Consider the following 24,422-nt stretch of genomic DNA (forward strand, 5'->3'; position numbering starts at 1 on the left):
CTCTTCCCTCTGAGATTCATTAGTCTGTTCCATGTTTCCATGCCTGTGTGTTGAGCGCCTGCCCCCTGGTGGTCATTGCGCATCATAGCTACCGGTTGAACGGTCGCTTAGACTTTTATATATATAGATGTTGCCATCTTGTAGTTTGGAAAGCAAGATTATAATATAATGTGACTGACTTATATGTGTGCTTTGTGAATTCTTGGTGCTTTACATATGTAGATTGTTTTAGTAACGCTGGTACTAGTGTTTTTAACTGTTTATGATCTCTTGTAAGAACTATAAAAAATCACACTCAAGTTCACATCTGCTTCTTAGCCAAATGAAAGAAAAATACATGTGTTAATCTGAGGCGCTTCTTCATTTAAGAAAGGATAAGAATAGTAGCTAATCCACAGTGTCGTAAAGGCTCAAATGGGATAATATGTGTAAAAATTATTTCTAAATTATAATATTCTATGTGTTATGGGATAATAATATGTGTAAAAATTATTCCTAAATTATAGTATTCTGTGTGTTATGGTCCTTACATGTTGAACAGGGTGGAGAAGAAGGGTAATTTGTCTTATTTTAGGTCCAAAACTCTTGATTCAGTGAGCATAGGCATCAAAAATTCAGTTATGTTCAGTTTGTTAGTGGGGCAAGAACACCTTTTTTTTTTTTTTAAATCCTCACCTGAGGATATTTTTCCATTGATTTTTTTCAGAGAGAGTGGAAGCAAGAGGGTAAGACAGAGAGAAATATCGATGTGAGAGAAACACATCAATTGGTTGCCTCCTGCATGAGCCCTGACCAGGGCCCAGCCGGGGAGGAGCCTGCAGCCAAGGTACTTACCCTTCGGTCTGCAGGCTGACACTCTATCCAATGAGCCAAACCGACCATCTTTTTTTCTTTTCCCCTTTGCATGTGTAATATATTGCTACCGTTAGCTACTTATCTTCAGGATAGTAAATTGCTGTAAACTCATCTCATTAGCATTTTGTGTTTTTAGTATCTAGAATTTTCTAGGTTCCTAGATTCAGTGCAGCGATGGTTTATTATCATAGATAAGGAAAAGTTGAGGCTGTGAAAGCTGCTTTAATAATAACTGTTTTATCTACCTTTTTTCTTCTATAGATTCTAAACTCTTTTTATGTTTTTCTCTCTGCAGATTTAACCCAGAGACCGACTTCCCTCTAGAAGCACCCACAGCTGTATCCATGGTCGGGGACAGGTAGTGGCAGCAGGCACGGGAAGCGCAGCTCTGCTGTACTGGGGACAATGAGTGCGCTCAAACCAAGCGGGCTCAAGGTCCCCACCAAGATCCTCAAGCCTGGCAGCACAGCCTTGAAGACACCCACTGCTGGTAATGCCTTATGTTTTCCTCCAGAGCAAAGAAGTTATAGCCCCATATGAAGGCTTCAGTGTGAAGATTTTAAAAAGATAATCTTAGAAAACGTCACATTCTTGAAAAATATTTGAAAATGTTTTGATGAACAGAATAGCATCTTATGGCTAAAAGTCTGAATCAGTGAAGAGTTTCCCTTGTAGGTTATCTTTACTTGATTTAGTGTCAGGTGATAAAAGGGTGGTCAAATTAAGTACCGTGGGTGTTTGATCCTTACAGATCAAAACTCTGTGGACTCCCTTAGCATAGTGTACAGAGATGTTCGGCATCTGCTCTAGGCCGGCCAGACCCCTCTTGTCCCCAATCTTGGCACAATTGACTTCTATTCATCAAGTCTTGGGCCAGATGTCACCTTCTCCAGGAGGCCTTCCCTGATTGCTCTGCCCAAAGGCGTGGTCTCCTCCACAGCACCTGAGCTACCTGAAACGAGCGGCTGTGTCTCTTTATTTACTGCCTGCCTCCTCATCTCTAGACTGAGCCCTGTGAGGGCATGGATTGTGTTGTCTTGCTCTGTCCTTCAGCGAAGAACCGTGCCTAGGACTTGTCCCAGAGTGGCAGGAGCTCGTGTGCAGCATGAATAAATACATTTTCTCATTTAATCCTCATTTAAAAAACCCTCAAGATAGATATTACTTCCCCCTTACCGATGAGGAAATTGAGCTCAGAGGGATTGTGTGACATCTTAAGATCACAATGTGCCTAGGAAATGGTAGAGTGATGAAGAATGTGGGCTTGCTTTTCCAGTTCACACCAAATATTGATTAAATGCTTGCTGGGTGAGTGTATGAATGCGTTTCCATTGTAAATATCACACTTCTGGCAAAATGTAACTTCTGTCTTTACCGCAGAGTAGAGATTGCACAAGGTCATCTTGCCTTAATGGGGCCAGATGCTGTCTCTCTTGCCTCGCTGTGACCGCCATCTCCACCAGCAAAGGAATGGGTCTCTTTGGTTGTCTTGGAGGAATGATGATAGGGACCACAGCACAAACCCCTCCTTCATCCAAGCGAATGCCAGTCTCTGGTCAAATGGTCCTAGCCTTGTCAGCTGTCGTTGACTACTCAAATGTGGGAATGAAGCCCATCTCAGTGGATCTGAGCGGGTATTTGTTCATGACGTTCAGGGTTGGGGGTGGAGGAAAGAATGAAATCAGACCTGCATTATGAACTTTGGAAAAGGACTACTTTAAAAAATTTTTTTTAAAATTGACTTCAGAGAGGAAGGAAGAGGGGGAGAGAGAGAGAGAGAGAGAGAAACATCACTGATGAGAGAACCATTGATGAGCTGCCTCTTGCACTCCCCCTACTGGGGATCGAGCCCACAACCCAGGCATGCGCCCTGACTGGGAGTCAAACCATGACCTCCTTTTCGGTCGATGCTCAACTATTGCGCCACACGGGCTGGGCAAGGACTACATTTTTTTTTTCTTGTTTTAACTTCATCCTATCTTAATTGCAGGTAAGGATTAAATCTCATCAGCTCACTGAGTTTCAACAGCATTGAACATGGTAGTGATGGGGCCAGTAGTTTTTGCCTCCTTGCTAAAAAAAAGAAGTGAAGGAAGAAAAACAGGGCACTTTGGCTTTCTCTGGTGTATTTCCCTTCAGGTTTGCTTGAGTGTGAAACCGAATCTCTTCTGATCATTTCTTGTGTTTTCAGTCGCAGCTCCAGCAGAAAAAGCAGTATCCAGTGAAAAAGCATCAGGCGCCCCTTCCTCTGAGACACAAGAGGAATTTGTGGACGACTTCCGAGTTGGGGAGCGAGTTTGGGTGAACGGAAATAAGCCTGGATTTATACAGTTTCTGGGTGAAACTCAGTTCGCACCAGGCCAGTGGGCCGGGATTGTTCTAGATGAACCCATAGGCAAGAATGATGGCTCAGTGGCAGGAGTCCGGTATTTCCAGTGTGAACCTTTAAAGGGCATATTCACTCGACCTTCCAAGTTGACAAGGAAGGTGCAGGCTGAAGATGAAGCCAGTAGCCTGCAGACAACTCACGCTTCCAGAACGACCTCGCCTGTGTCCACTTCTGCAGCCAGCATGACAGCCTCCTCCCCAGCCACCCCCTCACATATTCCCCAGAAGTCGTCCCAGCCAACAGCAAAGGAACCTTCGGCTACACCTCCGATCAGCAACCTCACAAAAACTGCCAGTGAATCCATCTCCAACCTCTCAGAGGCTGGCTCGGTCAAGAAAGGAGAGCGAGAACTCAAAATTGGAGACAGAGTACTGGTGAGTCCAGAAACCTTCCAAAGTCGTCGTGTTGAACTGAGATGTAATCACTGATGAGTGGTTAGAAATACAGGCTTAGAGTCTGTTCTGGAGGAATGACCACTAACAGAGAAAGGAATCAGCTTTTTTAGTGGCTCAGTTTATGTGTAAACATGCTGCAAATTAGAACCTCGCCACGTAGTTTGAAAAGGGTTGTGAGTATAAGTTTGCCGTGATAGATTCTAGTTTTATCTCCCAGTTTAGCCAAAAGAATGAGTTTATAACTTATAAATATTAAGGTAATTATACTTGACAAAACAGGCTCAGAAGTGGACTTAGATGTCTTTATAAGTTTTTAAAAAGTTTTTTTCTTGCTTTAATGATGCACAAGAACCTCTATTTCCCCACCAACTAAAGTGAAAAAAAATTAATTCAAGTACTAGTCAAATAGAGTTCCTAAGAGAATATCTGCTATACATCATCTGCTCTTGTCACATTACTTTTTTAAGGGGGTTTACCTACCATCATATGTTATAGATGGGGAGGCTCAAAATGATGTCATCCAGAAGCCACCTTACAAAATCTTTGTTGCTCACAGAATTCCTGTGAAACAAGCCCTATTACCACTCATTGGACTTTTTATAGCTTTATAAACCCAGGCCAGTGAGATTAAATGGCTTGTTTGGGACTTGATAATGAATAGATTGGAGAGTTCGAAAAGGATTCACTGTTTCCTATTTCCTGTTTGCAGACCCGCTCATTAGCCCTGCAGAATTGATCCCTGCTCTTACTTCTCACAGGAGTTTACGAGAAGGGGGTTTGCTTCCCTGTCAAGGCACATGCCCGGGTTGTGGGTTTGATCCCCAGTAGGAGGTGTGCAGGAGACAACTGGTCAATGATTCTCTCATCATTGATATTTCTCTCTCTCCCTCTCCCTTCTTCTCTCTGAAATCAATAAACACACACACACATATAAAAAAAGGAATTTTAGGTTTGGTGGGGGGAAAAGTATAAGAAAACTGCGCATTCTGGGAAGTAAACAAATGTAGTGGCCTGGCATTTCCCCCCGAGGGTAAATGTATATGGTATTACCTGCATCTAGAGAAGTATTGACAGTCTGTTTTGTGGTGATTTTTTAAAAAATCAACTGAGAACATTTTTATTTTTTCCCCAGTTGCTCTTTTTAAAAAAAAAAAATTTTAATTGATTTCAGAGAGGAAGGGAGAGGGAGAGAGAGAGAGAAACATCAATGATGAGAGAGAATCATTGATCGGCTGCCTCCTGCACACCCCACACTGGGGATCAAGCCCGCAACTGGGCATATGCCTTGACCGGGAATCAACCGGTGACCTCTTGGTTCCTGGGTTGACGCTCAACCGATGAGCCACACCCGGCTGGGCTTGTGGTGATTTTCTATAAAGCTTCCGATCTGAATGAAGCCCATGGTTTGCTTGGAGATTTTACTGCCCACAGCCTGTTAGATGCCTCTTGGAAGAACAGTCATCATGACAGTGACTTAGACTCACCCGCAAAGAATTCAGCAGATTCGCTGAGGAGATTTCATCATCTTTAGCTAATGTGCTGAGCTCTGCTCGCATGATGTTGGTTCCACCTGCTCTGGATGCTGTGGTGTAGGAGTGGGGAGAAAACTGAGGCCAGTGTTAGAGAGGTGATTGCTTGTAGATTCCACGAATGCCTAAGAGTGTTAGAAGGTCAGATGTGCCAAATCTAGTACTGACGTCTCGTTGGCATGAGCAAGCTAGCTGCTAACATATAGTAGACTCTACCCTATCTGTTAAAGCAGTTTTTTAAATATATGTTTTTATTGATTTTTTTTTTTTTTTTTAGAGAGGAAGAGAGAGGGATAGAGAGATAGAAACGTCGATGAGAGAGAAACATCCATCAGGTGTCTCCTGCACGCCCGCTACTGGGGATCAGGCCTGCAACCTGGGCATGTGACCTGATGGGGAATTAAACTGTGACATCTTGGTTGTTCATATGTCAATGCTCAACCACTGAGCCACACTAGCCGGGCAAAATGTTTTTAAACTTTTATAAAAACAAAGGATTAAACAGAGTTGGGGGGGGGGAATATGTGTCATCCCAAACTCATAAAAAGTTATATTCAGAGAAAAAAGTAGAAATAAATGCCTTTAGTATTAGAAAGCAAGACAAAAACAGTATATACATCTTAAGAAATTAGGAAGGAGCCCTGTCCTTTGTTGCTCAGTGGTTAGAGCGTTGGCCCGTGCACCAAAGGGTCAAGGATTCGATTCCTGATCATGGGCACATGCCTGGGGTGCGTGTGGGAGGCAACCAATTGATGTGTCTCTCTCACATCCATGTTTCTCTCCCTCTCTCTCCTCTCTACTTCCCTTTCACTCTCTTAAAAATCAATGGAAAAATATCCCTTGGTGAGAATTAACAAAAAAAGAAGAAGAAATTAGGAAGGAAAGAACAATAAACCAAAAGGAAGTGGAGAAGGGAAGGAAGCCTGCTGATAGAAGTGAGGGTGCGTAGTGCGCCATCTTGGTGGGAACTGCAGAAGATGAAGTGTTGGTACGACGCTCATCTCCTCACTTTAACGCTCTCTTCTTGCAGGTCGGTGGCACTAAGGCTGGTGTGGTCCGGTTTCTCGGGGAGACGGACTTTGCCAAGGGGGAGTGGTGTGGTGTGGAGTTAGACGAGCCTCTTGGGAAGAATGACGGGGCTGTTGCTGGCACAAGGTTTGTTTGGAATTGGGCACCATCTTGTCTCACTCTTGCACGAAAAGGTGCCTGAGCAGCTCTCACCCGTTGTGTCTAATAACATGGAAATGAGTGTCTTGAAGAGCTGCCAGCGTTAGACACTTGTTCGATTTCCTTCTCCCTTTGTCTGGCAAGGTTTTATTAAGTGGATCACTGTATTGCTGAACTCCTCTGCTGTATGTTTATCCGGTGGTAGAAATATTCATTCCCTTTGTTACCTTAGTATCCGATGAGCAATTCATCCTCTGTGCATGACGTTATTTTTATGGTGTGTTTTCTAAAACATTTCTGAGGTTATTTAGCAGCCTTCATCCGTGTGAACCCCACCTTCCCCCAGCGGAGCGGTAGAATTGACAGCAAATCAGTCATGACTTAGGAGTTAGGAGCGCTTTCTCGTTACAGTTTCTCCTAACGAAGTTTTTTTTGTCACTTTCCTTATTATTGTTCTCTCAAGGTATTTTCAGTGTCAACCCAAATATGGCCTGTTTGCTCCCGTCCACAAAGTGACCAAGATCGGCTTCCCTTCCACTACGCCAGCCAAAGCCAAGGCCGCCGCGGTGAGGCGAGTGATGGCCGCCACGCCCGCCAGCCTGAAGCGCAGCCCGTCCGCGTCCTCTCTCAGCTCCCTGAGCTCGGTGGCCTCCTCCGTGAGCAGCAAGCCCAGTCGCACAGGATTAGTAAGCCTCTCTCTCCTCACTGCATGTCTCTGCCTCCCGGCACGGCCAGCGCTGGCAGCCAATGCACCTGCTCTGCTTCTAGAAATACTAAGTCACCCCTCACCCTTGTGCTAAACGTTAGCTGTAGCTTGTGAATGTCCTTGCCAGGGTCACAGAATTAAACTCCAGCAAGAGTACACGTTTTAAAATAGTTTTTAACAACCCCTTTCCGATTCCTAAGGCTTCACGATGTAGCAGTTCTGGGTGAATCTAGCCACTACCGACGAGATGACTGCTTTTCTCAGAAATTACTTTGGGCACAAGAAAGACTGGAAAATTGGGGGTGGTGGTGTTCCTTTTCCTTAAGGACGTAGGTCTCTTATTTCAAACAGTTTTAGGAACTAAAGTATTTTGAGCAAAGCCATGTTCTTGCAATTTTGACATGAATACAGTCTAACCCTCTGAAAGCAGATAATGTGTGGAGTGTTCCCGACCTGGGCCAGAGGACACAGAGGGGAACTTCTAGAACTTGAAAGGATGCTCGGAAGAGCTATGTTTTGTTTTGTCTTCTCTCTCTATGTCCTCCTCCCACCCCCTCCTCTCCCCCCTCCCCCCATTTAGATCACTAAACATAGAGTCATCAGAATTAAAATAAAATAGCAGCGTCTCATTCTGGTTGATAACGCGCACTTATCAGGGTCAAAGCAGTGCCTTTTTGGCGTCGGCCCCTGCCATTACGCTTATCTGCTTGAAGAGAGGCAAGTACTGTCGAATTTTGAAATGGCAGTGTTGTCCTCCAGGCTGAGGTCGGGATCTCTGCATGATGATGGTGAACTACGGACAGGAGTTAGGATGCTAAGTGGTGTGATCTCGGTTCGCCTTCTTTCGGGTGATGTCGTGCAGGGAAAGGCAAGGCAGAGGGATCTGCCCTAGAAGTGGGGGTTGTGCTGCTCGGGCCGCCAGCCCAGGTGCTCTTCTTCCTCATCAGTTCAGTAAAAACGCGCTTGGACTATTTCATTTTGCATTTGAAGAGAAAGTCTGCACCTTCCACAGAACAGTTACAAATGGACTTTATAGAAAAGGTTGACAGACGCAACGAAGTAGAGGTGAAAAACCTCAGTTTCGACAACGCCTTGTTCCAGGGGTCCGCAAACTCCAACGTGGATGTCTCATCTGCTTTGTCAATCCCAGACGATTCCACAGAGGTGTCAGGTCTGGGTTAGGAATTCTTTCTTGAATCATTTCTATTACGTTGTAATCATGAGTCCATTTCCTTGGAAAATAGCCAAGCTCTCCTCGCTCCCCCCAGCCTCCCCTCTTACTCTCAGACCAATTCTGACAACTCATTTAGGGAAGGACGCCAACAAAAGAGAAAGGAGTCTTCTCGCCTTGCAAAACAGCTTATTTAAAAAATATTTTTATATAGGGTAGCTGTGGTTTCTAAGTCAAAAAGCACGATAAAAGAATATGCCAAGAATATAGAAAATTTGAAATGTGCCTTCCTAGAAATGTATCTCGGCAACAGAATCCTACTCACATATATAAAAAAGTCTAAAGACTTTCCTGCAGAATGATCTGGAAGTGTTGGGCACAGAGATTCCCAGGCCTCCTAGGTTCACAGCCCCTTTAGTGTCTGGGTTATTTTTTCATGGTGGCCCTAGGTCAGGAGTAGCTGACAGTTCTGTTTATTAAGTAATTAGGTTTAAATAACTTAATATTTATGTCTCAGGAGTTGGTAGCTGTTTAAAAAAATGACGCCTATTAATGAAAAGGACAACTATTTTAAATTCATTCTTGAGTAACCATCATGCATCACTACCAGGTCGTATGCTGCTGTTGGGCACCTGTCAAATCTTGGAATCTCCCTGAGCACCACCGCCCTCATTTTTGGTGCCGCACTGATTTTTGTTGGCATAGTCCTTGCTTTTGGTCATGGCAGTAGCCCAAACCCAGCTTCGGAAAGACATGACGTCACCTAAAGGAATATGTATGACCACCTGAGGCGTGAAGAAAGAAAATGGAGTCACTGTGGTCAAGCGGCTAAATTACTGAAACCGCGTTGGCTGAGGCACGAGGAAGCAATTCATTAATTAGCTGAGGAACCTAAACTTAGGAAAGAATGTTCACGCGTCCAGACCACCTGATGTCCATTAGCCAGACCACGGGACGTCCAGAAGATGACCATCTCGGACCCATCCAGAGGCTAAGGATGCAGGACGGATCCTTCTCAGGAATGTGCACTTTGAGAACTCTTAGATTTTATTTCTTCTTCAGAGGGACACCCTGGGTATTTTCTACCCGTGTTTCCGGTTTGTAAACCCTAAACCCTTGAATAAATCTTTAGTGTTTAGTATTTCTAGCCTCAGCCTGCTGAAACGGAATTGCCTCAAGCTGTAGTTTGCATGGTGTCCAACAGGTGTCACTGTTTCACTTGAAATTCACTGCCGTTTGCTGCAGTCCCCTGGGGCAGCTCTGCACGAACCTCAGATTTAGTGTCTTCAGGAAGAAATGTTGGAATGGGAGCGTTTAATCCAACCACACATGTACTGAAACTGGAAAGTCAAGGTCAAGTGTAAAAGAGAACAGGAATTCCTCCTTCCCCAGTATGTGTAATTCAAGCAATTTCACTAACTAGAAGCCACTAAGGACTACTCGGGTTTGATTGGATCCTTGCCTCTCCTAGTCATCAAATTGCCTCACTTGGAGGGGATGGCAGATCCCCGTCCTCAGACTGAGGAAGAGAAGAGCATTCAAGCCACAGGTGAGGCCCCAGCTGCAGAAGGTGAAGTCAGGGCTGCGGTGACCCGCAACCTAGCAGTCGCTGAGGGAACAGCCCTGCACGCACACTCGCCAAGCCGTGAGGCCTCTCTCGACCACCTGCCTCTAAAGCTGGGCTTGGAAGAATAGTAGTCGACTTGCCCAATTATCTGTTAACATGCAGTAGGAGGTTCTTTGCTCTGTGCTTTTATGTGACGTTAGCCTCAAGATGGAGGATCCGGGCATGTGAAACGTGACCGAGCTGAGACCCTCCTAATCCACTCCTTTCCTAGTCACTCTCCCCTACTTCTCATTGTCCTCCTCTTCCCCTCTCCGTGCCCCCTTTTTTCTCACCCTCCTTCCCTCCCCTACTTCTCTTTGTCCATAAATCTCTTTGTCCTCCTTTTTGTCTCGTGTTTTTTTCTTTCTTCCTCTTATCTGTGTCCTTGCCCAGACATATGCACACACGCTCACCCACTCCCACGCACCCGAAGGCAGATCAGTGGTCCTCTTCATCTTGTCCTTATAAATCTCTGTGGGGATGGGCATTCAGCTCCTCAAGGCTACATTGCTGGCGAGATCGCCTCTGCCTTTCACTCTGAAACAAAGATGAAGAAAGTCCTGGCAACGGTCCAAGGATTTAATCAATTGAAGGAAGGTTTGTGATGCAGAGGGGGATCTATTGGTCTCAACTTCGAGTCTAAAGATCAAAAGATTGCCCAAAATGTCGTAACAAGAAGACAGCTATAAGTGAAGCTTAGGTCAGAGTGGAGTGGAGAGAAACGTGTTAAATGGGTTCTGTGGAATTTTTCTAGATTCCTGTAAGGCTCTGTCAGCTGAGCTCAGGGTACCTTTGACTTGAGCCACTCATTCTTCTAGACATCTTCCTGATTGGTCCACGGCCTCTTTGCATTGTTCTTTGTGGAATTTACAGACAGGAGGCGAATGCTGTCTTGTTTTCTTGATGAAGAGCCTTTCCGAGTCATTGGCAAGCCTGAGAGCCGGGGCAGCGCTTTCGCTTTGCTGAGGAGGCACCCACCCTGCATGCATCACTCCCTGCCCGCGTCCCTCGTAGGTCATCACCCTTCACTTCTTTCACTTTCCTTTGCAGTTGACCGAAACCTCCTCCCGGTACGCCAGGAAGATCTCCGGCACCACCGCCCTCCAGGAGGCCCTGAAAGAGAAGCAGCAGCACATTGAGCAGCTGCTGGCCGAACGGGATCTAGAGAGGGCGGAGGTGGCCAAGGCCACGAGCCACGTGGGGGAAATAGAGCAGGAGCTAGCCCTGGCCCGGGATGGACACGACCAGGTGAAGTCTGGCGCTGGCCTTGTGGTGATGGTGACAGGTTCTAAGCTGATCGCGTTGCAGAGATGGTGGCAGGTTCTAAGTTGAGGGAGGAGGCCGAACTACCTCCTGGTGCCGGGAGCTAGTCCTGGGAGCACTAGAAATGTCTTTGCTGGGCTTGTTTGAAAGCTGTGACCTGGAGTCCCAGTTTGCATCGTCATAAAGGCAGAGTTTTGTTCTTCTTGAGTGCACCGTAGCCTCTTGGTCTTTATGTCCAGGTCTTTTGGCCTGTGAGTGCTAGGTGAACTGGCTTAATTGGACGTCACCTGTGATCGCAACTTCTGTTTTGTAGACGATCCTCTGCATGAGTTTTAGCTTCCATAGATGGGCATTGTTGTAACATTGCCCCCTGCTGCCATCATGGTGTGGTTTCCATCCTCGTCCTCCGGGAATGCGGCTGACAATAACCTAATAAAAATCATAGAATACATTCTAACGTGGAAAGGTTTTGGAGGAACGCCAGCCCACAATGGTGCCACTTAGCCGTAGCTCTTTGGAGGCGTCCCTGGGCCTGTCTGGGTCAGAGAGAGGCCGCTCACTGACACCCTTGCCTCCCCAGCATGTCCTGGAGCTGGAGGCCAAGATGGACCAGCTGCGAGCCATGGTGGAAGCTGCCGACAGGAGAAAGTGGAACTGCTCAACCAACTCGAAGAGGAGAAAAGGTGATCCTAAACCGTCCCCTGGGGCACGTGTGGCCTTTTCCTTTTAAACTTCCTTCCCATTAGCAACCATGTTGGCATCAACCCGTAGAACCAAAGGAATGGCCGTGTTCAGCGGGAATAGAAGTCTTCCTTCTGTGAGAGGAGGGTTGGCATTGATTTGACTTCCTGTGAGTCGTTTGTAACCATCCAGACATGGCCTGATTAACTGAACAATCATTTGTGGAGCACCTACCGTGTGCCACGCAGCCTTAGTTGTGTGGTGGCGTTCACGCAGACCCAGCCCCATGGGGGGTGTGCTGGGCCCAGCTCCCTAGGATTTACCCAGGTGGCTGATGAAGTCGTATTATGTCTGATGGGTGATACACGGTCCCTGTCCTCGAGAAACTCAATACCTTATTCGGAAAGCAAGGCTCTCACGTGAGGCAATTAGAGAATTTTCCAGGTCAGGACGAAATCAGGTGCTAAACTGAGAGAGAAAGTAAGTTTGGGCATGATAGAAGGGTTTTGAGGCTGTTAACAAACAATCTCTCCACGAAAAGCATCTTCATGGAAACCATGCGAACATCTCTGGTTATGGGATGTTAGTCCTCAACTGTTGCACTTAATGCCGTTTCTGACAGCGACTTGGCTCACTAGCAGTCAGGATGGCCATAGACTCTGTGTGGTGAGGGGACAGCCCAGTGGAGGTGGGATGCAGTCTCTGACCAGGGAAACCACTTTCTCATTGGACAGAGGAACACTGTACATAGGACAGTGATGGCGAACCTTTTGAGCTCGGCGTGTCAGCATTTTGAAAAACCCTAACTTAACTCTGGTGCCATGTCACATATAGAAATTTTTTGATATTTGCAACCATAGTAAAACAAAGATTTGTATTTTTGATATTTATTTTATATATTTAAATGCCATTTAACAAAGAAAAATCAACCAAAAAAATGAGTTCGTGTGTCGCCTCTAACATGCGTGTCATAGGTTCGCCATCACTGACATAGGACATTCTCCCCGCCTCCTGAATACGGGTGCAGGTAAAGGAGCCACAGTGACAGGTCCCTCCGGACTGTTTGCTCTGTTGTGAAACCTGCCCTGGCTCTGCTGACTGCGGGGCAGGAGAACTGTCCTCCCAGCTCTACAGTAGCTTGAGGGCATCAGACCTCTTCCCATGAGGCAGACCTCGTCTTGATCAGATCCATTCTGGTGCTTGTGACCAAGGGAACCGGTTGATTTTTCTCAGCTCTTACCTCCTGCCTTCTGGAACGTGACCTGGATAAAACTCTGGAGCTTCCCGAGGAAGAGTAGAGCTCTCAGGTGCATACACCAGAGGCCTAAGGATGCATTTATTTCCTATGCCCCTGAGGCATTTCTTTCCATGGTCACGTGCTTTTTGCCAGGGTATTGCTTGTGGAAACACACGGGCACACTTGTTCCCGTTTTCTTAAGTGCTTTGTTTCCTCTCGTTCCACAGGAAGGTGGAGGATCTTCAGTTCCGGGTGGAGGAAGAATCAATTACTAAAGGCGACCTTGAGGTAAAACCCCTCCAGCTGTCTGAAGCGTTTATGGGTCCCCATGTTCAGAAATGTGGACGAAATCATTGTGCCAGCTGATGTGGCCAGAACGGGCAGCGGAGGGATGGCAGGGCCCAGCCTCTGGCCAGCGGGGCTGTGGGCATGGCTGCCGGAGGTGACGGGGCGGCCTCTGCGCCTGCGACCGAGCCATCCCACCTCCTGTGGCCCAGTAAAGTTTTCACTACTCTTTCTTTCTGCTTTGAAATTCAAAAACCTCAAATTGGAGTTAATCGAGTCATAAATCTGGCAGTGTGTCCCAAGTCAGACTCTCCGTGTCCCTCTGATGACCAGAAACTGCATTCCTTGGGAGGAGCATTTTCTGCTTCATCCTAATAGTCCAAAACAGAGCCTTGCTTCTTCCACTGAGCAGGACAAACCTTTTATAACCCCGTGAAAGGGATACATATATGTTCTAGTCGTTGAGCTTTTTACAAAAGTAATTACCAGAAAGAAACAAGAGCAATTTATATTTTAGCTTCTTTTACTTCCATGGCATATTTTAAATTAATAGGGATTTTTCTTTACAATCAAGTTTCTCATCTCGTAACAATTATTCATATTAGTTTTCTCAAATAGACAACAGAGTTCAATGGTCTTGATGCTTTTCAAACCACTGCTAGATATATGACAAGTATAGATTATTAAAATTTTCAAATTCTGCAGATTTTTGGTACTTTAATCTGTAATATTTTTGTAAAAACTGCACATTTCTGTGCAGCTCTCAAAATATACATTTATGCTACCATTACAATTTTAGAGTCTTTTGATTGCCCACACCATGCTTACATTTCAAGGGACTTCCAAATAGGAACTCTGATTTCTTTGGAAATAAGTGTATCCTTATAGTTAACAAAAAGTAAGGAAAACATTTTCTGAATTTTAGTTTTATAAAGCCCAGGATTTAATGGATTATTAGTAATAATAAGTCTTCATTCATTTCATATATTGTACAATTACATTTCTTTAGTTTACTTTTGTGTTATCCTCATCCACTTACAAGCACCCTAAAAGTTTCATTAGAAGTTTCATATCATCATCCAATTCATTTGAAATATAGCCTATGGTGTTTGAGAGAAGGACAAATGAAAATATTTACATCAGCACTAGGCTAGTATATAGTCTGTCTGATAAACTTACTTGAAATTAATCAAAGTTATTTTGAAACCCTAACATTGAAACTTTAGTCGAATCTCTCTTTTGTTGTTGTTTAATTTTTTATTTTTTTACTGATAGCAAAAGAGCCAGATTTCTGAAGATCCTGAGAATGTAAGAGGGCACTTAACTGTGTGGATATTTTCCTTGTTAACACAGATTGATTACAGATTAAAATGCTTATTGATATACTCAAATACTAACTGCATAATCTGACCTTGAGACGTTGACCTTAATATTTCTGTGCATGTGGCTTTCAAAGCAGTTACATTTGTATCCTGAAGAAATTGTATGTTATGACTAAGTTCTATAAATCCATTTGTTTAATACATAGGCATGTGTTTACTTCATAAGAAATTTTGTCAGAAACGGGCAAAATTAATTTTGTCTGGGGGCCTGGCCTTAATTCATAATGTTTTCTAATTTTAATAGAATTATTCCAAAAGAGATGAAGCATAAAATATATTAGATGGAGTTATAGAAATTCTGGGGGAAGTTTTCCCAAATTGTCTAATTTTATTCCCAGGAGAGTTAAAAGGGAATTGCGAATCCCAGACTGATTGCCTTGGGTGTGAGCACCCCTTGCTGGCCAGTGCCTGTCCTTGCAGCTGACTAGAAATACAAACTTGGAATTCGTCACTGTGGTAGTTTCCCTAGTTTTTGAACCTAGAGGCTAGAATTCTTCAGTGAAGAGACTGAGTGTTTTAAATTTATTATTTTCGAAGTGAGGTTTTTAGGGTAGCAGTGCTACTAGGCAGGTAGGTGTTTTCCTCCCTCCTTCTGTTTAAGATTAAACTCCCAATTCAAATCTTACCAAAGTGACCTCGAAAGCCAGGCTTCAGCTCTGATGCCAACTGAAAGAAACCCAAAAACTTCTCACTGTGATTTACCACCACAAGAGAACAAAATTAAGGCAAACACTGTTTCTCCCCACCACCTCCTGGCAGGTAGAATATACAACTCAAGACTGAACTTTTACGACAGCCTCCGTTCTGAAGGTTCCCTTTTTGTGCAGCTACTTCAGTGATCTGGGTCTCCTCTCTCCTTCCCACACGGGCTCCTGCTGCGTCCAGTGTCAGTCTGCATGGGGTCTCCCTCCCGCCTCTCTGTGCGCTTCTTGCAGAGCCTCTGCTTGCCCTCTCCGCCTGTCCCAGGACTGCCCTCTGGGACACGTGTCTTCTTCTGAGAAAGGAGTCAGTTAACAAGGAGGGTTGTCCTGTTGGTGTAATGTTTTGACTGCATTCCATGGCGTGGAAGTGGATCACTAGTCCCCGTGCTGATGGCTGGTCAGAGACCGTGGTGCAGTCCCAGGTCATTGGTGTGCACCCCGCCAGCAGGGAGGTCTCGCTGCAGTCACCCGGAAGGGGGCAAGGAGCACACTCAGTGGTCATGGGCTTTTTATCTTGAAGTGGTGACCTTTCACCCCCAGGACACTGAACTCAGTGTCCAGAGGAGAAAAAAGGTTTTGTTGCCTTTTGCTATTTGGGTTTCAGTGCTTGAGGCTGCGACCACAGTTACGTAGTCCTGGATCAGATTATTTTCTTGTAGAAGCAGTGAACAGAACAACTTCTGTCTGAGGCATGTCCGGACGAAGGGGACTATCCAGATAACTAGGTTTCCAGTGTTACTTTTGTTGAGTGTAAGAGCTGAAGGAGTTGAGATGGCTTTGTTTTGTTTTTAATTTTGTGTTCACTGTTTAAGCGTTCCATGGTGATTATACCTGGATTGCAAGCAAAGGGAGCTCTTGAATGCACTGGCCTCCCCAGAGTCCACTGGCAGTAGTAAAGACCTTTACAGTGTACAGCATCCCCCCCTCTAGTAAGCTCTGCACTACTGTTTGCTTCTTTATTTAGAGTTTGTTGTCGTTTTCTCATTTCCCGTAATGGTTCAGACCGATAGATCTGACCGGTTGGAACCACAAAATAGTTAAGTTACTGCAGTAACTAGAAGCTTCTGGGAACAGCTCTCTCAGTGGGTTTTATCCGTTGGTTACACTGCACCTCGCGGGGAGAGAGGTGAGCGGGAAAGAGGTGCATTCAGACGGACATCAGGATTATTTGATGAAGGTTGTGTTGTACTTAAACCTGCTAGAAAGAGGTCACCTCCGGCTTCTCCATCGGGCTCCGTATGAGTGAGGGAGGATGGAGGAGCTCAGGGGTTTTGGAACACAGTAGGATCTCACCAGCTCTTCTTGGTGGAGTTCAAACTCAGCGTTTGTGTTGAGTCAACATTTCTTCCCTCTGAGATAAGAACTACGTCTAGGGATCAAGATAAAGAGTCCAGTTTTGGCCAAACGTTTCTCCTGCTCTGAGCCTCAGGGATGGAGGCTGTGGAGCATAACTGTTACTGGAATTTTCTTTTTGTAAATCTGATTTCCTGTTTTCTTTTTTCTTCTGGTGACAGCCTTTAGAAAAGCCACCGCTGGAAACAAGTTAGAGCGTTAGTGGCTCTTCCCTGTCAGATGTGAGAATGTTGCTGAGAGTCTCATCAGAGGCCACTGGTGTGATTTCCTTAGCTCTCTTTCTAGAGTCCCCCTGTGAGGTGTCATGCTTGACCCTTGTTCATATCAAATCTGTGCCCAAGTGCAAGGTGCTGCTCCAGGGATTTACTGGCCATTCATAAAGTTTGCTACATTACCTTCTCCGTATTAGTCATCGTGGTCATTGTGAGGGTCAATCTACTTTTTAAAGTCACCAAGACAGTTACATATTCGTTAATGTCAAATAGCTGTTGTGGGGAGGAGGGAAGAATGGTAGTTTAGAGGAATATTAACTGTTCTAATTTGTGCTGATAAACTTCACTTATCAATATAACTTGTATTTGGCTGCATGCATCTGACATTTTTCATCCTGCCTCACGTGTTTTCCATTTTTCCTTTCTCAATAGCCTAGCTCATGCCCCCCGCCCACCTCATCCTCCTGTTGGTAGTTTACATCCTCACCCCCAACCTCCTCATCTCACTTCCATCCTCTTCCCGTCTCCATCTCCCGTCTTGTTCGTCCTCTGGCGGAAGGTGCTGGTGGCTCAGCCTGCATGCCGCTGTCCCCTCCTGTGCTGGCATGTCACGGTGGCACTGTTTGTTCTCTTCCTCTTCCTTTTTACTAACAGACGCAGACCAAACTGGAGCATGCCCGCATTAAGGAGCTTGAACAGAGCCTGCTCTTTGAAAAGACCAAAGCTGACAAACTCCAGAGGGAGTTAGAAGACACTAGGGTAATGGTTTTCACTGTTTAATGAAGCGGACCCGTGTATGTGAATGCTGGACACCTCGGGCGACACGCCTTGCAGATGGCCTAAGCCTTGACCCAGTGGTTCGACCTGAGTTTGGTCTTGATACTGTTCGTGAGCTTAGACGGATGGGTAGGCACAGGACTCTTATGTCAAATCTTTGGTCAAAGGTAAAAAGACTCATTCCTGTGCCTCACTCAGCCAAAACCAAGACCAGAAACTCTGCAACTGTATACATTTGTATACATGGCTGCATTTGCGGTCCTTTGTATTCCTACCTCAAAATTTATTTCTCCAGTTCGCCATAAGCAGTCAATTGTCCTCTCATCCCCCTATTCCTAGTTACTGGGTTTCTAGATACATTTTTGTTACTGTTTTTTTTTTTACTTTAGCTCTCTTTTCCTGCCTCCGTCCCTGGCCTCTTGGGGGAAGGGAATGGAAACATTGACTCTTTTAAGTGAGAGTTAAGGACTTTTACCCCAGTTACCTTCTGTTTTTTTCTTGATATCTGCTTTCTCTTTGCATTTCCCTCCTTTCTGTCACCTCAGTGGTTAAAATGCCAGATGTAGGAGGAAAGGTGTGTTGGGAAGCAGAATGGCTTCTTACCACGCTGAGCCCCCTTGGAGCCATTGTGTTTGTCATGTTTTTGCTTATATGCTTGTTAAACGCACCTACACGGTGCTTACTTCATGCCAGGCACTATGCTGAGTACTTTACAAGTATTAACTTAGTCTCACCACAACCCCAGGTAATATTGTTCCCATTTTACAGATGAGGACACTGAGGCACAAAGAGATTAAGTAATTTGCCTAAGGTCATACAGGTAATAGTAAGGTGGGGCCAAGATTTGTATCTAGGCCATTTGGCCCCAGACTCTGTACCCTTAACCACAGAGTCTGACTATTATGGGAATAGTTTTGTGATGAAACGTTTAAAAAATAATATGAGTTATTTATATGGAAGAAAATATGTGTGTGTGTGTGTGTATCAATGAATTTGACTGTCAATGGCTAAATTGCCCAGATCTTAATTTTAAAATTTTAAAAATTACTCTATCTCTGATCAACTATTGGTTATAAAACCTGATTTTTTTCTTTTGAATCATTAGTATTTTTAGAAATGTCCCTGTTGACAAATCATCGACTGATCTAAAAATCTACATAATTGAGTGATTTTTCTTCTCTAAGTCATGTTTTTACTTTTTTAAGAAGAAAAAAAATGTTCTCAGTCAGTCTCAACACTAAAGCTATCTCCTGTGTATGGGGTGAGAGAAATACCCTGGGAGTTTGGTGGTCTCTCCATTGCTCAAGAGCCAAAGACTTGGCCTGGGAAGTAGAAGGGACTGATGATAAGGCTGAGCTCCACGGTGGAAGGAAGGATAGTTTTTTACTTTCAAACTCCTCTCCCAAACTGCTTTGTCAGCAAACACCTTTGATGCTTTTTTTTGTGGCTGTGGATAAGAAGACATCCATTCACTGCATGGCTTATTCACACATTTCCGATTCAAGCTGTCATTTTTCTTTTTTTCTAAATTTAAATTTTTTTTTAATTCACGAGAGAGAGAGAGAGAGAGAGAGAGAGAGAGAGAGAGAGAGAGAAAGGAAGGAAGAAGAACAAGAAACATCAATTTGTTGTTCCACTTATTGATGCATTCGTTGGTTGATCCTTTTATGTGCCCTGACCCAGGGATCGAACCCGCAACCTTGGTGTATCGGGACGTTGCTCTAACCAACTGAGCTACTTGGTCAGGGCTCAAGCTGTCATTTTTCTGTAACAAGTCGTGTCTTCTGTTGATCCTCACTTTTGGTCTGTCAAACGTGAAATCAGCCAGTGCCCCATATATGTTGCATATCACCTGTACTCCTTTTAGGAAGTGCTTTAGGATTCCTACAAGCCAATAAGCCCAGCTCATAAACGGTGTGCTCGGGGCTGTAGAGATCTTAGCAAGAATAAGAAATGACACCTGGCTTTTCTGGCCTCAAATTAACAGGAGAGGCAAACCCATAGGCAGTTTTGCCTGAGGACAGACTTTGGGAAATTAAGGGAGATACTTTCCTAAGAAAGAAAGGCCACAGGTTACGTGTTTTTCTTAGTCCTGGGGTGTGTATTTAAAAGAAGCAGGTACCTGGGTCCCTCCCAGAGATGAAATAGGATCAAAATATATGGGAGTGACTGGGCACCTGCACTGTAGACATGTGTCCAGGTGGCTCACGTGCACTGGAGTCCGAGAACCACTGGGTTAAGGGAACGAGGTGTGCGCCTCAGAATGCGACAGAATTAAACAGTCCCAAGAGGGGGTGCTATGTAGGATTCTTTTTTTTTAAAAATATATTTTATTGATTTTTTACAGAGAGGAAGGGAGAGGGATAGAGAGTTAGAAACATCGATGGGAGAGAAACATCGATCAGCTGCCTCCTGCACACCTCCTACTGGGGATGTGCCCGAAACCAAGGTACATGCCCTTGGCCGGAATCGAACCTGGGACCTTTCAGTCCGCAGGCTGATGCTCTATCTACTGAGCCAAACCGGTTAGGGCAGGATTCTTTTATATAATTGCAGGTAAGTCGTCATTCTTTCTTTGTCATTTTTTAAAAAAGAAGGTTAGTAAGTTAATTCATCATCCAGTTGAGGCTTTTATTCTACAGTTGATGTGCTATTCATTGAAACATTGCATAGGTAATTTTACACCTCTGATACCCATACTATTCAATAGGAGTATAATATGAGCCCATATATATATATATATATATATATATATATATATATATATATACACACATATATATATATATAATTGAATTGTTCTCGTACTCACATTAACATACTTTTCAAAAAAGGTAACAAGTGAACTTAATAATATATTTTATTTAAACGAATATATCCAAAATATCATTTAATCATGCAGTCAGTATAAAATCATTAACAAGATATTTTATGTTCTTTTTTCTCCAAGTCTTCAAAATCTGATGCATATTTTATGCTGGCAGCCATGTCAGCTCAGAGGAGCCCATTTCAAGTGCCCTGTAGCCATAGGTGGCTCGTGGCTACTATACTGAACAGCATATTCCTTTAAAATCATCCCCATCAGATCAATAAGCATTTATACATCCTGAGTGAAGCGGAGAGAAAAAGCAGGCAAAATAAGGAGGATTCTTTCTACCAGCCTGCAGAAATATTTGAGAACTTTGAAAGTTACTGTTTCTGTTAACTTCTTATCAATTTCATGCTGGTAATCGTGTACTTCCTCGCTTTAAGCTTCTTTGGAGGAAAAGGAAGTCTTTTTGGAATTAAACTCAATATCAATTTTAGATTCCTTTAGCATGTCAGGATGGTGGAAGTTTGACAAAGATGATAGTTTTGAATTGGAGCTACCAGAACTGGGCTTAAGCCACGATCATAGTTAGAGACAGACTCTCATGTAGGCATTGTGGGGGTAGTTTGCTGCCTTGAGATGGGAATAGGTTTACTTAAGATCTTCCAAGTTAAAGAAAATCGTCAGTGATTTGTTATTTAAATGATCTCTTTTTTTTTTGGACTGCTGTTAATAGGTGGCTACAGTATCAGAAAAGTCTCGTATAATGGAGCTAGAGAAAGACCTAGCGTTGAGAGTGCAGGAAGTAGCTGAGCTGCGAAGAAGGCTCGAGTCCAATAAACCTGCCGGGGATGTTGACACGTCGCTCTCCCTTTTGCAAGAGATCAGCTCTTTGCAAGAGAAGTTAGAAGCCGCCCGTACTGACCACCAAAGAGAAATCGCTTCCCTGAAGGAGCGCTTTGGAGCCCAGGAGGAGACGCATCAGAAGGAGGTGAAGGCTCTGCAGGCTGCCTCAGAGAAGCTCTCCAAGGAGAACGAGTCGCTGAAAAGCAAGCTTGACCACGCCAACAAGGAGAACTCGGATGTGATAGCCCTGTGGAAGTCCAAGCTGGAGACCGCCATCGCGTCCCACCAGCAGGCCATGGAGGAGCTGAAGGCTTCCTTCAGCAAGGGGGTGGGGACAGAGACGGCCGAGCTGGCCGCACTGAAAACGCAGATAGAGAAAATGAGACTAGATTACCAGCACGAAATAGAAAGCTTGCAGAATCAACAAGACTCCGAACGGTCTGCTCACACCCAAGAGATAGAAGCCGTCAGGGCAAAGCTGATGGAGGTCATTAAGGAGAAAGAGAACAGTCTGGAAGCCGTCCAGTCGAAACTGGACAAGGCAGAAGACCAGCACCTGGTAGAAATGGAAGACGCCTTGAACAGACTGCAGGAAGCCGAGACAAAGGTAAAGGAGCTAGAGGTGCTGCAAGCCCAGTGCAGTGAGCAAACCAAGGTTATCGATAGTTTTACGTCGCAGCTCAAGGCTGCCGAGGAAAAGCTGCTGGATCTGGACGCTCTTCGGAAAGCCAGTTCCGAAGGTAAATTGGAGATCGAGAAACTTAGACAGCAGTTTGAGGCAGCTGAGCAACAGATTAAGAATTTAGAGGTGGAAAGGAATGCTGCAAGTGACAAGGTTTGTATTGACATCCTTCATCTTTTTCTTTTCCATTTGCTTTTCTTATTTTTCATTGTATGGTTTTGTGGTTTTTGTTTGTTTGTTTTTTGCATTGAAGTTAACTCATCTTCCAAATTCTTGATTTAAGTAAGACAAATTGCTTGGTGCTAACAAATCTCCCAGTTTGAATATAGTATGTTTTGATCATCCTGAGTATGGTTTCATCTGAGGAAATTGGAGAAAATAATGGCTCAATTATGTGAATTCGTTTTGGTTTCCAGTGGGTTCCTTTACCTCCATGCTTTTCTGTGATCTCCCATTCAAGCTTAGTTCCAGTCTAGAATCTATTTCTAAAATAGAGAACTCCCTAATTGATGGCGCTAAGGTAAATGAATGAATGAATTCGATAGAAACTTACATGATCGTCTCCTTTCCCAGCGCCATAGTTGCCTTGTCTGTGAGGTCGTATATGAAAACAATGTGAGCTCCGAGCGGTACTTGGCTGTAATATATGAACATGCCGTGATGAGTGACGCTCACGGCCGAGCTCGGGTTGAGAGCCTGGAGCCCTTTGCAGTGCCTCTTAGGCCTCGTTGGAGAGTTTCTGTGCCACAAGCAGAACACTGTCTATTCCTCCTTTGGGGGGAAAGACCGGATGAGGATGCTTTTGGTCAAAGCGTGGGAAATTAGGTGAAACGTCTGCCAGCTTCATTTCCTACAGCGAGCCTTGTTCAACAATGTCTTCATTTCATGGCTTGTTCCAGGAGCTAATGCTCTTCCCAGTCCTCCTGCCACTCGGTGAGGTGCTGGCACTGATGCCGAATGTTCTGAGCTTTTTGCAGAAGCAGCTCTATCGGCAAAGAAGGAAGGGTTGTGAGGGTTAAGCGGGGAGGACGGACAAATGGCAAAAATTGCTAAGTAACCTTCGTTGAAGATGATAAACTATTTACAGGAAATTTTTCTCAAATCTCCTCACTTGATTCCAAAATTCCAATCAAAATACAAAAATCTGGGGAATATGCAGCTAATATAAAAGTTGGTGCACTTTTTTTTTAACATCAGGATTTAATGAAAGCCCATTTCTGATGACTGTGGTCTAGTGCATTTTTATAATTTCATTTTTATGTTAGATGTTGGAATACTTTAGGCATATAAAAAATACAGAAAATGATAACCCAGACCACATGTACCCATCATTTCTATCTTAGGGCTTTTAAAGTCCAGGAAATGAAATTGCTCAACTAACTCAGAAAGTAAGCATCTGCACTTTCTGCTTTTAATCATGTTGATATTCCAAATATAGCGATAGAAAAACACTCTATTTTGATTACCTTAAAATAGACATTAGGTCATTATATCTTGGACTGACTATGAAAAGTCATTTGTTTCTTAGAATAAAAAAAAACAAAAATGGTTTCTTACCCCCACCTTTATCCCTTTCAGTTGTGTTTGGTTGTGTTTGTTTCTCATAATATTTTTTTGTTTTATTTTTTTGTTTCTCATTATTATTTTGTTTTTGTTCGTTTGCTTCTGCACCACGTAACTGTGTATGGTAGGCTAGTAGCATTTCCAGAGAGCTGCAGGGGAAAGAGCTCACACTCAGCAAACTCCAGGAGCACGTGAGTGAAGTCAGTCACGTGAAAGAGGCTTTGGAGAAAGAACTTCAGGTGTTGGTAAGTACCTGCTGGGAGCCTGAGTCTCTGGCCAGTCGAATTGTTCCTGTTTACAAACAAAAATCTCCACAAAGAAAAAGCATTGTACCTAGTTCTTTCTCTTTCAAAGTACTGATTTAAATCAAACTTATTAGTAATTGGCTGCTAAAGACCTTGGGGGGAATCAGATCACACCCAAACTAGCAACAAAGGTAGGTATTACAGTCGTCCCCCCTTATCCGCCGTGGGGGATACAGTCCAAGACCCCTGTGGATGCCTGAAACTGCGACGGTACCGAACCCTGTATGTACTGTGTTTTTTCCTATGCTATACAGATCTTTGATAAGTTTACTTTATCAGTTAGGCACAGTAAGGGATTAACAATAAGTAATAAAATAGAACAGTGATAACAATGTACTGTAGTAAACGTTATGTGGTCACTCGTTTCAGGGGCCCCTTGCTGAAGTCCTCGTACAGGCTCAGTGCTTTCTGGCACAAAATCTTGCCATTAATTGAGACATGTTTTCTGCTTGTTCACCCACAAATTTTTAAAAAAATATTTTTATTGATTTCAGAAAGGAAGGGAGTT

The 24,422-nt window shown here is 44.2% G+C and overlaps 1 protein-coding gene across 1 annotated transcript in view; it reads left to right on the forward strand.

Annotated features, from left to right (window-relative positions):
• Positions 1–1,150: 1,150 nt before the first annotated feature.
• Positions 1,151–24,422, forward strand: part of CLIP1 (CAP-Gly domain containing linker protein 1) — a 62,047-nt gene continuing 38,775 nt past the window's right edge. Inside the window, 12 exon segments of the mRNA XM_023745061.1 lie at positions 1,151–1,345; positions 3,047–3,618; positions 6,199–6,323; positions 6,799–7,021; positions 10,869–11,066; positions 11,662–11,719; positions 11,722–11,764; positions 13,227–13,287; positions 14,560–14,592; positions 17,587–17,691; positions 21,255–22,199; positions 23,738–23,854. Of these exon segments, the coding sequence (XP_023600829.1) occupies positions 1,261–1,345; positions 3,047–3,618; positions 6,199–6,323; positions 6,799–7,021; positions 10,869–11,066; positions 11,662–11,719; positions 11,722–11,764; positions 13,227–13,287; positions 14,560–14,592; positions 17,587–17,691; positions 21,255–22,199; positions 23,738–23,854 (2,565 nt within the window). The 5' untranslated portion in view covers positions 1,151–1,260.

This window comes from Myotis lucifugus, unplaced genomic scaffold, assembly GCF_000147115.1.
Source record: "Myotis lucifugus unplaced genomic scaffold, Myoluc2.0 scaffold_511, whole genome shotgun sequence".
NCBI lineage: Eukaryota > Metazoa > Chordata > Mammalia > Chiroptera > Vespertilionidae > Myotis > Myotis lucifugus.